General features: G+C 44.7%; 1 protein-coding gene across 12 annotated transcripts in view; it reads left to right on the top strand.

The window, feature by feature from the left end:
- robo2 (roundabout, axon guidance receptor, homolog 2 (Drosophila)) overlaps positions 1-15,287 on the top strand; it is a 768,110-nt gene that overhangs the window by 734,989 nt on the left and 17,834 nt on the right. For all 12 annotated transcript variants that reach the window (XM_055896664.1, XM_055896669.1, XM_055896667.1 and 9 more), the window contains 3 exons: positions 6,105-6,264; positions 8,614-8,877; positions 10,111-10,337. In XM_055896664.1, the coding sequence (XP_055752639.1) occupies positions 6,105-6,264; positions 8,614-8,877; positions 10,111-10,337 (651 nt within the window). The remainder of the gene's footprint in view (positions 1-6,104; positions 6,265-8,613; positions 8,878-10,110; positions 10,338-15,287) is intronic.

The raw sequence follows: 15,287 nt of genomic DNA, 5'->3' as shown, positions 1-15,287 counted from the left end.
TTCAAGACCTCCGCTTGGCCCCACAGTTATAGACTGGGAGGGAGCGCCCAAACCAGGCGGTATAAATACCCAGCTCCACATCTAAATATAGTGGTAGATCCTTTTGAAGACAGGCCCTGTGTTTGTCAGCAAGAAAATGGGTCTGCTGTGTACTTCCTGTGTAGTTTCTAGCCGTCCTTCCCTCCATGGCAGAGGCTCATTTACAGTATTGATGCCTGCTCCGGTGAGGAGGGAATCGGGTTGATTGAGCAATCACGCCAGATCACCATTTATTGGGAAAAGTTGAGTGTCGCCCAGAGGAACGATTAGGAAACCAAATTACTTTGACTATACTTTCTACCTTGGGCTTACTGTTGTTATTTTACTACTCCCAGTCTTTATCAGACTATCCCCCTCCCAGTACTAACCTCTCTCTCATGTTCTGCTGCAACATTGTTGCAATCCAATCATCTTTGACAGGAACATTTCTGCCCTGTAACAACTAAAATCTTATAGAGAAAATGTTCAAATAACACAATTCTCCATTTACTGCTAAAGCAATATGCTGTATTTTCTCTGTTTCTGATGTCATCCTTACTGGATCATAGAGATTCATTTCCCCAAATATCCCTGAGTGTTGTTGAAAGGTATTATTTGATGACATTTAGCTAGTTTATAGCCATGTCCTAGTCTGGACCGTCTATTAGATTACATGGTGTTGCATGGCACAAGATGCAGGGTTCCCTGAATTTTTTTTTTTTTGTGGCTCTGAGCAACGTGATTACAGGCCTTTGGCAGTGAGGCTTAACCAACAGATGACAGGTACACATGTACACAAGAGGCCTCCAGGGATGGTTTCCACTACCTTGTATGTGTGGCTGACAACATCAACTGGGGAGTATTTTCTGGATTGAGATGTGAGGTGTCCATTGGCAGACTGAAAGTGTAAATTCATAGAAAGGACTCTCGATTCACCTCCCAGTACTCTCAGACCTCAGACACACATGCAATGTTCATAGAACACCTACACACACACACACACTGTAACGTCCTGACCAGAGTTCTTATGTGTTTTGCTTGTTAAGTGTTGGTCAGGACGTGAGCTGGGTGGGCATTCTATGTTGTGTGTCTACTTCGTCTGTTTCTGTGTTCAGCCTAATATGATTCTCAATCAGAGACAGCTGTCAATCGTTGTCCCTGATTGAGATTCATATAAAGGTGGCTTGTTTTGTGTTGGGGATTGTGGGTGGTTGTTTCCTGTCTCTGTGTTTGTGTTCTGCACCAGATAGGACTGTCTCGGCTTTCACGTTTTGTTATTTTGTTATTTGTTAATGTTGATCGTTTATTGTTTAATTAAACATGTTGAACACTAACTGCGCTGCATTTTGGTCCTCTCCTTCATCCCAGGAAGAAAGCCGTTACACACACATGCTATGGTTACAGATATATCTTCCATTTCAAGGACAGTTTGGAAATGATCAGACAAAAGACTAATTCTCATATGTCTACTATGTAGGGTTCTCATGTTAATGTCCTCTATATAGGGGACTCATGTTAATGTCCTCTATATAGGGGTCTCAAGTTCATGTCCTCTATATAGGGGGCTCATGTTGATGTCCTCTATATAGGGGTCTCAAGTTCATGTCCTCTTTATAGGGGGCTCATGTTAATGACCTCTATATAGGGGTCTCATGTTAATGTCCTCTATATAGGGGTCTCATGTTAATGTCCTCTATATAGGGGACCCATGTTAATGTCCTCTATATAGGGGACTCATGTTAATGTCCTCTATATAGGGGTCTCATGTTAATGTCCTGTATATAGGGGACTCATGTTAATGTCCTCTATATAGGGGACTCATGCTCATGTCCTCTATATAGGGGTCTCATGTTCATGTCCTCTATATAGGGGTCTCATGTTCATGTCCTCTATATAGGGGACTCATGTTAATGTCCTGTATATAGGGAACTCATGTTAATGTCCTCTATATAGGGGTCTCATGTTCATGTCCTCTATATAGGGGTCTCGTGTTAATGTCCTCTATATAGGGGACTCATGTTAATGTCCTCTATATAGGGGACTCATGTTAATGTCCTGTATATAGGGGTCTCATGTTCATGTCCTCTATATAGGGGTCTCATGTTAATGTCCTCTATATAGGGGTCTCATGTTAATGTCCTCTATATAGGGGACTCATGTTAATGTCCTGTATATAGGGGTCTCATGTTCATGTCCTCTATATAGGGGCCTCATGTTAATGTCCTCTATATAGGGGACTCATGTTAATGTCCTGTATATAGGGGTCTCATGTTCATGTCCTCTATATAGGGGTCTCATGTTAATGACCTCTATATAGGGGTCTCATGTTCATGTCCTCTATATAGGGGTCTCATGTTCATGTCCTCTATATAGGGGACTCATGTTCATGTCCTCTATATAGGGGTCTCATGTTCATGTCCTCTATATAGGGGTCTCATGTTAATGTCCTCTATATAGGGGTCTCATGTTAATGTCCTCTATATAGGGGACTCATGTTCATGTCCTCTATATAGGGGACTCATGTTAATGTCCTCTATATAGGGGACTCATGTCAATGTCATCTATATAGGGGACTCATGTTAATGTCCTGTATATAGGGGTCTCATGTTCATGTCCTCTATATAGGGGACTCATGTTCATGTCCTCTATATAGGGGTCTCATGTTCATGTCCTCTATATAGGGGTCTCATGTTAATGTCCTCTATATAGGGGTCTCATGTTAATGTCCTCTATATAGGGATCTCGTGTTAATGTCCTCTATATAGGGGACTCATGTTCATGTCCTCTATATAGGGGACTCGTGTTAATGTCCTCTCTATAGGGGACTCATGTTAATGTCCTGTATATAGGGGTCTCATGTTCATGTCCTCTATGTAGGGGTCTCATGTTAATGTCCTCTATATAGGGGTCTCATGTTAATGTCCTCTATATAGGGGTCTCATGTTAATGTCCTCTATATAGGGGTCTCGTGTTAATGTCCTCTATATAGGGGACTCATGTTCATGTCCTCTATATAGGGGACTCGTGTTAATGTCCTCTCTATAGGGGACTCATGTTAATGTCCTGTATATAGGGGTCTCATGTTCATGTCCTCTATGTAGGGGTCTCATGTTAATGTCCTCTATATAGGGGACTCATGTTCATGTCCTCTATATAGGGGTCTCATGTTAATGTCCTCTATATAAGGGTCTCATGTTAATGTCCTCTATATAGGGGTCTCATGCTCATATGTCCTCTATGTAGTGAAAAGCACAGACGCACCACAGCAAAAATAGCCTGCAGCCTTTTCCTCTCTATAACAAGTGATCTGAGGCGTGAGGACAACTGAGAAAGATAACAGTGGGCTTTAGATGTCAAAGATCCCCTCTGAGACAGTCCCCCCCACCACCACATTCACCAAATCATATCAACCCAAGGCCTAGGCCTGGATGGCAGATTCATAAAGATGGAGAATCCAGTCTACGAAGGGTGTGAGGTGAAATAGATGGGGATGGGAGCTCTCTCTTTCTCTCTCTCTGGCGTATTCAAATCAACATTTTTGCCACACAGACGCCACCAACCCATTCATTATGATGATGTTCTGAAGTGAAATATTTCATTGTGGACCCACACCTCTAGTAAGATATTTCATTGTGGACCCACACTTCCAGTGAGATATATCATTGTGGACTCACACCTCTAGTAAGATATTTCATTGTGGACCCACACCTCTAGTAAGATATTTCATTGTGGACTCACACCTCTAGTGAGATATTTCATTGTGGACCCACACCTGTAGTGAGATATTTCATTGTGAACTCACACCTCTAGTGCGATATTTCATTGTGGACTCACACCTCTAGTGAGATATTAATTGTGGACTCACACCTCTAGTGAGATATTTCATTGTGGACCCACACCTCTAGTAAGATATTTCATTGTGGACTCACACCTGTAGTGAGATATTTCATTGTGGACCCACACCTGTAGTGAGATATTTCATTGTGGACTCACACCTGTAGTGAGATATTTCATTGTGGACCCACACCTGTAGTGAGATATTTCATTGTGGACTCACACCTGTAGTGAGATATTTCATTGTGGACTCACACCTGTAGTGAGATATTTCATTGTGGACTCACACCTTTAGTGAGATATTTCATTGTGAACTCACACCTCTAGTGAGATATTAATTGTGGACTCACACCTCTAGTGAGATATTTCATTGTGGACCCACACCTGTAGTGAGATATTTCATTGTGAACTCACACCTCTAGTGAGATATTTCATTGTGGACTCACACCTCTAGTGAGATATTAATTGTGGACTCACACCTCTAGTGAGATATTTCATTGTGGACCCACACCTCTAGTAAGATATTTCATTGTGGACTCACACCTGTAGTGAGATATTTCATTGTGGACTCACACCTGTAGTGAGATATTTCATTGTGGACTCACACCTGTAGTGAGATATTTCATTGTGGACTCACACCTGTAGTGAGATATTAATTGTGGACTCACACCTGTAGTGAGATATTTCATTGTGGACTCACACCTGTAGTGAGATATTTCATTGTGGACCCACACCTGTAGTGAGATATTTCATTGTGGACTCACACCTGTAGTGAGATATTAATTGTGGACTCACACCTCTAGTAAGATATTTCATTGTGAACCCACACCTCTAGTAAGATATTTCATTGTGGACCCACACCTGTAGTGAGATATTTCATTGAGGACTCACACCTGTAGTGAGATATTTCATTGTGGACTCACACCTGTAGTAAGATATTTCATTGTGGACCCACACCTGTAGTGAGATATTTCATTGTGGACCCACACCTGTAGTGAGATATTAATTGTGGACTCACACCTGTAGTGAGATATTAATTGTGGACTCACACCTCTAGTAAGATATTTAATTGTGAACCCACACCTCTAGTAAGATATTTCATTGTGGACCCACACCTCTAGTAAGATATTTCATTGTGGACTCACACCTGTAGTGAGATATTTCATTGTGGACCCACACCTGTAGTGAGATATTAATTGTGGACTCACACCTCTAGTAAGATATTTCATTGTGAACCCACACCTCTAGTAAGATATTTCATTGTGGACCCACACCTCTAGTAAGATATTTCATTGTGGACTCACACCTGTAGTGAGATATTTCATTGTGGACTCACACCTGTAGTGAGCTATTTCATTGTGGACTCACACCTGTAGTGAGATATTTCATTGTGGACTCACACCTCTAGTAAGATATTTCATTGTGAACCCACACCTCTAGTAAGATATTTCATTGTGGACCCACACCTCTAGTAAGATATTTCATTGTGGACTCACACCTGTAGTGAGATATTTCATTGTGGACTCACACCTGTAGTGAGATATTTCATTGTGGACTCACACCTGTAGTGAGATATTTCATTGTGGACTCACACCTGTAGTGAGATATTTCATTGTGGACTCACACCTGTAGTGAGATATTTCATTGTGGACTCACACCTGTAGTGAGATATTTCATTGTGGACTCACACCTGTAGTGAGATATTTCATTGTGGACTCATACCTGTAGTGAGATATTTCATTGTGGACTCACACCTGTAGTGAGATATTTCATTGTGGACTCACACCTGTAGTGAGATATTTCATTGTGGACTCACACCTGTAGTGAGATGGGGACACTGAGGGATGGCTGGAGGACCGGGGTCCACCCTCTACTTCTTTACTGCTGCACTCTCACAGTTTCTATGGAGATTTGAGGCCTTTCAGCAAATCAATCAATGGAAGCACGCTTTTCAGTAGTTGGCCTTGAGGTTCTTCTGTATGAGGCTGCTGACAGGCACAGCTCGTTGAAGCTGTTTGTTAGAGAATGTGGATGACTTTTAGAAGGAGGTGTTGAAATGACCTGTTTCAAATTAAGGAATGTTCAGTTTTATATGTTCAGTCGATTTCTGTTGGCAATATCTGCTTGTTAGACTGACCGTGAATACTGCAGATAGCCACCCATGTTGTATGGTTTTATAGATTTTTTGTAATTGAATTCTTCATGTTGTCTGAGTCAATCTCTCTAACTCGCTCCATCTCTGCTGTCCATAGTTGGTAAGGGAGGCAAGAAGAAGAAGGCCAAGGTTGGCACCAAACCCACCAAGACAAACGGCTCCAGCTGGGCCAACGTGGCCCTGCCCCCTCCCCCTCTACACCCTCTCCCTGGCACCGAGATGGACCACTACCCCAACGAGCACTATGAAGGAGGAGGGTACGAGCCACATCCACCATAACATACACTCTATACATCCATGGAGATGCAAAACAATCCCCACTCTGCCCACACAGTCCAACTAGATTCGTCCACACTAATTTGAAAAATTATATATATCTATCATTGTCTACCCTTCATACAGGCTTAGCCAATTGCAAGCTCCCTCAAAACTTGAGACATCTGTGGCATTGTGTTGTGTAACAAAACTGCACATTTTAAAGTGGCCTTTTATTGTCCCCAGCATAAGGTGCACCTGTGTAATGATCATGCTGTTTATTCAGCTTCTTGATATGCAACACCAGGTGGATGGATTATCTTGGCAAAGGAGAAATGCTCACTCACAGGGATATAAACAAATTTGTGCACAACATTTGAGAGACAAGCTTTTTGTTAGTTCATTTCTGGGATGTTTTATTTCAGCTCATGAAACATAGGACCAACACTTTACATGTTTATATTTTTGTTCAGGATAGAAACACTCACACATAACATCTCCTTTAACTGTGCGTCTCCCTAGTTGAGGCGTGCTGTCCTCTCACCCTCATCTCCAGTTTGTGAGACTCATCTGGTTTAATAGGCTATCTGGCAAATGAGGAGTCCTCTGAACTGTAAATCTGAGCATCTTAATGGCCGCAGATTAAAGCAGTTACGTCCTGTGGAGTGTGCACTGACACATTTATTTAATGAACATTTTCTTTACAACTAGTATTATTTCAGCATGTATAAGCATCGTTATGGGAAATGAAAGAATCCCTCCACTGCTCCACTTACGGCTCGTATCTATCAAATCAAATCAAATCAAATTGTATTAGTCACATGCGCCGAATACAAAAAGTGAAATGCTTACTTACAAGCCCCTAACCAACAGTGCAGTTTCCCCAAAAAATATGGATAAGAATAAGAGATAAAAGTAACAAGTAATTAAAGTAATTAAAATAACAATATATACAGGGAGGTGCCAGTACAGAGTCAATGTGTGGGGGCACCGGTTAGTTGAGGTGGTATGTACATGTAGGTAGAGTTATTAAAGTGACTATGCATAGATGACAACAGAGAGTGGCAGTGGTGTGGTGTGGAGGGTGGGAGGGCAATACAAATAGTCTGGGTAGCCATTTGACTAGATGTTCAGGAGTCTTAAGGCTTGTGGGTAGAAGCTGTTTAGAAGCCTCTTGGACCTAGACTTGGTGCTCTGGTACCGCTTGCCATGCTGTAGCAGAGAGAAGAGTCTATGACTAGGGTGGCTGGAGTTTTTGACAATTTTTAGTGCCTTCCTCTGACACAGCCCGATATAGAGTTCCTGGATGGCAGGAAGCTGAGCCGTACATACTACCCTCTGTAGTGCCTTGTGGTCGGAGGCCGAGCAGTTGTCATACCAGGCAGTGATGCAACCAGTCAGGATGCTCTCGATGGTGCAGCTGTCGAACCTTTTGCGGATCTCAGGACCCATGCCAAATATTTTCAGTCTTCTGAGGGGGAATAGATTTTGTCGTGCTCGCTGCACGACTGTCTTGGTGTGCTTGGACCATGTTAGTTTGTTGGTGATGTGGACACCAAGGAACTTGAAGCTCTGAACCTGTACCACTGCAGCCCCGTCGATGAGAATGGGGGCGTGCTCAGTCCTCCTTTTCCTGTAGTCCACAATCATGTCCTTTGTCTTGATCACGTTGAGGGAGAGGTTGCTGTCCTGGCACCACACAGACAGGTCTCTGACCTCCTCCCTATAGACTGTCTCAACGTTGTCGGTGATCAAGCCTACCACTGTTGTGTCATCAGCAAACTTAATGATGGTGTTGGAGTTGTGCCTGGACGTGCAGTCATGGGTGAACAGGGAGTACAGGAGGGGAATAAACACGCACCCCTGAGAGGCCCCTGTGTTGAGGATCAGCGTGGCAGATGTGTTGCTACCTACCCTTACCACCTGGGGGCGGTCCGTCAGGAAGTCCAGGATCCAGTTGCAGAGGGAGGTGTTTAGTCCCAGGGTTCTTAGCTTATGGATGAGCTTTGAGGGCACTATGGTGTTGAACGCTGTGCTGTAGTCAATGAATAGCATTATCACATAGGTGTTCCTTTTGTCCAGGTGGGAAAGGGCAGTGTGGAGTGCAATAGAGATTGCAACATCTGTGGATCTGTTGGGGCGGTATTGGAGTGGGTCTAGAGTTTCTGGGATGATGGTGTTGATGTGAGCCATGACCACAAAGTATACAAAGTAATTTAGAAAGTTTGACAAGAAAAAGTTTCACACTAGGTCACACTAGTCAAGGTCACACTAGTCAAGATCACACTAGTCTGGCACATGACCAGAAGAAAGATTGCATCATCTGTGTAACCACCCCTCCTCCCTCCCAGGTATGAGAGTGATGGCTGGGGTCCTCCCATGCCAGTGCAGACCTACCTCCACCAGGGAATGGAGGATGAGCTAGAGGAGGAGGAAGAGAGGGTCCCCACCCCACCCATTCGTGGCGTGGCTTCGTCCCCAGCAGCGGTGTCCTTCGGCCAGCAGTCCACAGCCACCCTCACCCCCTCTCCCCGGGAGGAGCTGCAGCCCATGCTCCAGGCCCACCTGGATGAGATCACCCGTGCCTACCAACTGGACATGGCCAAACAGACATGGTACGTACACCCACTGGAGGGGAATACTATACAAACAGTACAGTGTTTAAATGGGGGGGATATGCAAATGCCTACTATGGATATTGTGCTGGAAGTGTTTTTCTTTCACAATCTGTTTATTCCTCCCTTCCATGTTTTATTTTGGTGTTATGTTAGCTGCACAGTCACGGCATTGCGCAAAACAGAAGCACTCATGAATCATGTCATTTTAATGGGCCAGTGTTACCACTTACACGACTGTCCCTTCTGCTCACTGTGAGAACACAATGTCTAAAGCACTTGTTTAGCCCCACCCACATCCATTCTGCTACACATTCCATTGTTGTGGTGCTCATGCACGGCAGATGAAGCCCACGTTTCACCCTGTCAGAAGAGTGGGAGAGAACGAAGGAGGAAGAGAGGGAGAGAACAAAGGAGGAAGAGAGGGAGAGAACAAAGGAGGAAGAGAGGGAGAGAACAAAGGACGATCAGTGGGAGAGAACAAAGGGGGAAGAGAGGGAGAGAATGGAGGAAGAGAGGGAGAGAACGGAGGAAGAGAGGGAGAGAACGAAGGAGGAAGAGAGGGAGAGAACGAAGGAGGAAGAGAGGGAGAGAACGAAGGAGGAAGAGAGAGAAAGAGGGAGAGACTGGCATCCATTCATTACAGTAGAGGGAATAGGGAAGACTTGTCAGGAAGGAGCCGTCTTGTTAGCCAGTAATGACTACGTTTGAGAGCATCTTTGACAACAGGAAAGAGGCAGTAATTACATCAGAATCCCTCCTGCCGCAGACCGCCTCAGACCCCACGGCACTCCTCAAACAAACAGGGCTGTCAGTGACGTGAGGCGGGCGCTGAGTGGAGCGGAGAGGGCTGTGTGAGGGGGTGACAGCCTCGTGTCGACAGGCCCAGAGAGCGGGCCCATTGTACTCTCTTCAACTGCAATTACAGGGTCATTGTGTTGGCATTCAAGGAGGAGGGACGTAGACTTAGTGGAATTGTCCCAATTTATTCAAAGCGGCAGAATCTGAAAGAATTTCTAAATGTAGCTTAACAGTTCCTTTCGTCTATCTCGGATTCCTTCTTTATGTCATCCTGTCTTTCATTCACCAGCTTTGTCTTTCTTGATGTCTTTTGACATTTGTTCTCTTCCCTGCTCTTGCTGTCCCCCCACCAGCAGCCCACCCTCTCCTGTGTCTGTGTTTTGGTGTACCTGTAGCATGATGATAACCCATATTACTCTGACTCTCTGACAGGCTCATGCAGGGTGGCTCCCTCCCCCCTGTCCCTCCCCAGGCCCCCGCCCCTCCAGTGGGGTACGTGTCCAGCACCCTGGTTTCTGACCTGGAGACTGACATCCCTGACGAGGATGAGGAGGATGAGGAAGAGGAGGAGGATGAAGGCTATGAGATGTCCAGGCCTCTCTATGGTATTGAGCACATGCCAGGGTCCAGCATGGACAACCTAGACAGCTCCGTAACAGGTGAGTTACTGCACTGATACAATGACATGTGGACAGAACAATGGAAATCTGACACGTGACAGAACGTCAGTGTTTCCATTCAGAGAAGGGTATTGGAACTTCTTTCCCACTCCGTTAGAATTCAAATCTTCCTGATGTTATGCAGTTTTATGCCACTCTCTTATTCATGATTTGGGTATTACAAAGAAACAATCAGAAATCGCTTTCCAAAACCAAAAAAATATTTTAACTACAAAAGCATGTTCAGTTGTCATTCCACAGTAATTCAATAAGATTACAGACCCCTTATCAGGTAACATATCAAATGTAATCTCAAATTAATCATCTCCAGCACCAAACCAGTGTCTACATATGTGAAACAGCATGTTACTATGATCTGTGGTTAAAAAGTTAACATGTTTCTAGCCCAAGGGAGGGTCTTTTCTTGCTCCTTCACGTCACTGAAAATCTCACAGTGTTTGAAAAATACTGTGTAGAACTCATCGTGTAGAACTTTTTAACTTTATATTTTATTTCTACAAAACTTAGAAAGGCCCCGTTTTCACATATGTTGAAACTGGTATTGTGCTGGAGATAATGAAAATGAGGTTGAAAAGTTTCTCGCAAACTAGTAGGTAAGTATTACAATTCTGTTTGCCTAGTTACAGACTGCATTTTAACCATTGATTTATTATGAAATGTTGTATTTTATTCAGCTCATGGCATTAGACTATCATTCCACAATTTCCTGTATATGTGTGTCTCACCTGGAAATGAATGTATTGCATGTACCTTAAACCCAGTTTGTTCAAGTGGTTTTGGCAGACTGTGGAATTATAATTATCATACCCAAAAAGAGATAAGAAATTCCATGAATTTTAAAAAGGACAGTGAGAGGGAAATTAAGATGAAGGAGAGCAAAGGGGGGGGGGGGAGAGACAGGGACAGAGAGAGAGAGACAGAGCCAGTGAGAGAGATAGAGAGACAGAGAGAGAGAGAGAGACAGAGACAGAGAGATTGATTTAGCTCACACACAGCGTCAGCGACTGCCATGCACCCCATATCTTCCCAAGAAGATATAGAATACATTTCACGTGCGGCATATTCCATTCCAGGTTGGAGACACCATTTCCATTTTTACAACTCACTGAAAGCTTTTACAGCCGTCTGTCTGTCGGAGAGAGGGACATGTGAAGGGCATGACATTGGAGAAGGTGAGACAGTATGGCTGTGTCCTACTGCGTCTCTCATACCAACTGAACAGGACATACTAGTCCTCTATACCAGACATGGCTGACTGCTATACTACAGACAGGATGGAGCAGCAGCTCTGTGTTTTATGAGTGGGGAGGGAGAGAACAAAGAAGGGAAGAGAAGAAGGGATAAATATTTATATTGAATGAGGAAGAGAGCGCGAGACAAAGAGAAAGGGAGGACGATACTTATCTAGAGAGAGAGAGAGAAAGAGAGAGACAGAGAGAGAGACACATAGAGAAACACAGAGAAAGAGAGACAGAGAGAGAGAGAGAGAGACAGAGAGAGAGAGAGAGAGAGAGGGGGGGAGATAAATATTGTATCTATAAAAAGAGGAACAGGGAGAGAGGGAGGGAGGATTGACACGGCTGCTTGGCTTGCCTGTCGACTGCAACCCCAGAGTGTAGTTTTTCTGTGGGATGATGGAACATGGGCTGTGGCGGCTATGACACATGCTGCTGTTGATATATTTAGAGGAATATGAAGCTGCGACTGGGCCCTAATCTGCTGCATCTCTCCTGCACTGTATTACTCTGAAGACACCACTATTTCTTCTTATCTTTCCACAAGTCTCTCCCTTCCCACCGTTTGACAGCACAGACCGGTCCCAGCTCCAGGGTTAGCGGGAGGGGCAGATGGAGGAAGGGGGAAAACGCAGAGATTAATAGCGGCCACCATTTTGAGGCTGTGGAGAGAAGGGGCAGCAGCAGCTTTCTGTAGAGCCCAACATGATAGATGTGTCATGGTTATAATAATATGTAAATAGGTATGTTTCCTTAATGTTACACCAAATGCCACTAAATCAAAAATTCTCACCGTTGGGCCCAGAAAGAAATGCATATAATTTTTTTGCACTAGAGAGATTGTCTGTGTGTATTATCTGTGTGTCTTTGTATTATGTCATGCACTGCATCATACAGTATATTTTTCTAAAGCTAAAGGTGAATCCACCTGAAGCAGTGTTAAATTACCATGGTTAGGCTGAGATGAATACACACAGGTACTATATCCCAGGGCGGTGTATTTGTCTAGAGTAGCTAGCTGTGTTGTACTGATGCTGCAGTATAACATCCACAGGGATCTCAGTGCTGTGTCTCTCTGGGTGATTATTCTCCCATCAACCCCCTGCCAGGGAGGGCTGAGGGGAGTGGGGGGGCAGGGTCACGTCTCCTGTCGGCAGGTGCAGCCGCCAGCTCATCAGGGGGAACGATTTACCTGCTTAATGACATGCAGATGAGCCGCTCCGTCAGCATAAATCAGTTTTAGTGGCAGGAGCAACCTGGGATACCTGGCTTTTACTGCCCCTGGCTAGTGGCTAGCTCCCGTTTACTGCCCCTGGCTAGTGGCTAGCTCCTGTTTACTGCCCCTGGCTTGTGGCTAGCTCCCGTTTACTGCCCCTGGCTAGTGGCTAGCTCCCGTTTACTGCCCCTGGCTTGTGGCTAGCTCCCGTTTACTGCCCCTGGCTAGTGGCTAGCTCCCGTTTACTGCCCCTGGCTAGTGGCTAGCTCCCGTTTACTGCCCCTGGCTTGTGGCTAGCTCCCGTTTACTGCCCCTGGCTTGTGGCTAGCTCCCGTTTACTGCCCCTGGCTTGTGGCTAGCTCCCGTTTACTGCCCCTGGCTAGTGGCTAGCTCCCGTTTACTGCCCCTGGCTTGTGGCTAGCTCCCGTTTACTGCCCCTGGCTTGTGGCTAGCTCCCATTTACTGCCCCTGGCTTGTGGCTAGCTCCCGTTTACTGCCCCTGGCTTGTGGCTAGCTCCCGTTTACTGCCCCTGGCTAGTGGCTAGCTCCCGTTTACTGCCCCTGGCTAGTGGCTAGCTCCCTTTTACTGGCTTTGGCTTGTGGCTAGCTCCCGTTTACTGCCCCTGGCTAGTGGCTAGCTCGTTTTTACTGGCCTGGAGCATTAGTACAGGGAACATGGGCAGATGAGAGAAGGTTATTAGATACCTAATAATTTGAGAATTGAATGGAACCTTAGTCTGAATCCTTAGTCTGAATCCTTAGTCTGAATCCTTAGTCTGAATCCTTAGTCTGAATCCTTACTCTGAATCCTTAATCTGAATCCTTAGTCTGAATCCTTAGTCTGAATCCTTAGTCTGAATCCTTAGTCTGAATCCTTAGTCTGAATCCTTAGTCTGAATCCTTACTCTGAATCCTTAGTCTGAATCCTTAGTCTGAAAAGAATACAATTGCGCTCCAGCAAAGTAGATTATGCACGATTTGTGGCAGAATTCAAGACCACAAAGATGAAGCTAGATTGTGTTTTCAGTACATGATGTCAGCAAGATCAAGGTTTCCTTGAAGTATCAGGGATAGCTGTGTCCCAAAGACACCGGAGTAGTAGAGACTAGCAGTTAGTGTGGCTGAAAGCTCACTGTGTGATGTGATGTGCTGAGGTAGTGGTTCTGAGCTGGAGGAGTGGAGTTGGAAGGAAGTCTCAGTGCCTTGGCTTGGCTGCCTCTCTCTGCTTATACTTCATTATCTGCACTAGTCTTTGCGGGAGGATTGGACCCAGAGGAATTGCACTCTTTGTTTTTTCTTCTTAGAAGGAAAACTCAGAGAAAAGCAGTGTGAGAGAAAATAGCCTGGCAAGATGAAGGCCAGAACGAAAAAATAGCCTGGGAAGATAATGGCCAGAACGTAGTTAGTGTCTTGGGTAGTGCAGTAAAATTGGAATTTGCAAGATTTTAAGGTTTTCACATGGTTTCCCAGGTTTATTGAAGTTTTCCATTAGTTTGTGGATAATTTGCTCCAATCGTTTCTCAGAGAGAAAAGCTGTTATAAGGTGAGCTGCTGGTTGAAAGCTTTAGTTCCCAGAGGCCTTGTTAAAGTTGGGTTCTGCACAAACCGCAACTTTGTGGTGTGAAAGGGCTCAAGGGCGAGAAATTGAAAGGCACTTTTATGGAGTTTCCTCAGTTTCCTGATTTCCTTAGGCTGCACAAACATAAATCATACATTGAGTTTTAAGTCAGTTATAGTGCTGGACTAATGTTGTGTTCCAGTGAGAAGTGTAGTATGAAAGGGACTCTGTCAGTTACAGTGCTGGACTACCGTTGTGTTCCAGTGAGAAGTGTAGTATGAAAGGGACTCTGTCAGGTACAGTGCTGGACTAATGTTGTGTTCCAGTGAGAAGTGTAGTATGAAAGGGACTCTGTCAGTTACAGTGCTGGACTAACGTTGTGTTCCAGTGAGAAGTGTAGTATGAAAGGGACTCTGTCAGTTACAGTGCTGGACTAATGTTGTGTTCCAGTGAGAAGTGTAGTATGAAAGGGACTCTGTCAGTTACAGTGCTGGACAAACATTGTGTTCCAGTGAGAAGTGTAGTATGAAAGGGACTCTGTCAGTTACAGTGCTGGACTAACGTTGTGTTCCAGTGAGAAGTGTAGTATGAAAGGGACTCTGTCAGTTACAGTGCTGGACTAACGTTGTGTTCCAGTGAGAAGTGTAGTATGAAAGGGACTCTGTCAGTTACAGTGCTGGACTAACGTTGTGTTCCAGTGAGAAGTGTAGTATGAAAGGGACTCTGTCAGTTACAGTGCTGGACTAATGTTGTGTTCCAGTGAGAAGTGTAGTATGAAAGGGACTCTGTCAGTTACAGTGCTGGACTAATGTTGTGTTCCAGTGAGAAGTGTAGTATGAAAGGCACTCTGTCAGTTACAGTGCTGGACTAACATTGTGTTCCACTGAGAAGTGTAGTATGAAAGGGACTCTGTCAGTTAC

The sequence above is a fragment of the Salvelinus fontinalis genome, chromosome 33 (genome assembly GCF_029448725.1).
Source record: "Salvelinus fontinalis isolate EN_2023a chromosome 33, ASM2944872v1, whole genome shotgun sequence".
NCBI classification, from domain to species: Eukaryota; Metazoa; Chordata; class Actinopteri; order Salmoniformes; family Salmonidae; genus Salvelinus; species Salvelinus fontinalis.
This window is presented reverse-complemented; position numbering and strand designations above follow the sequence as displayed.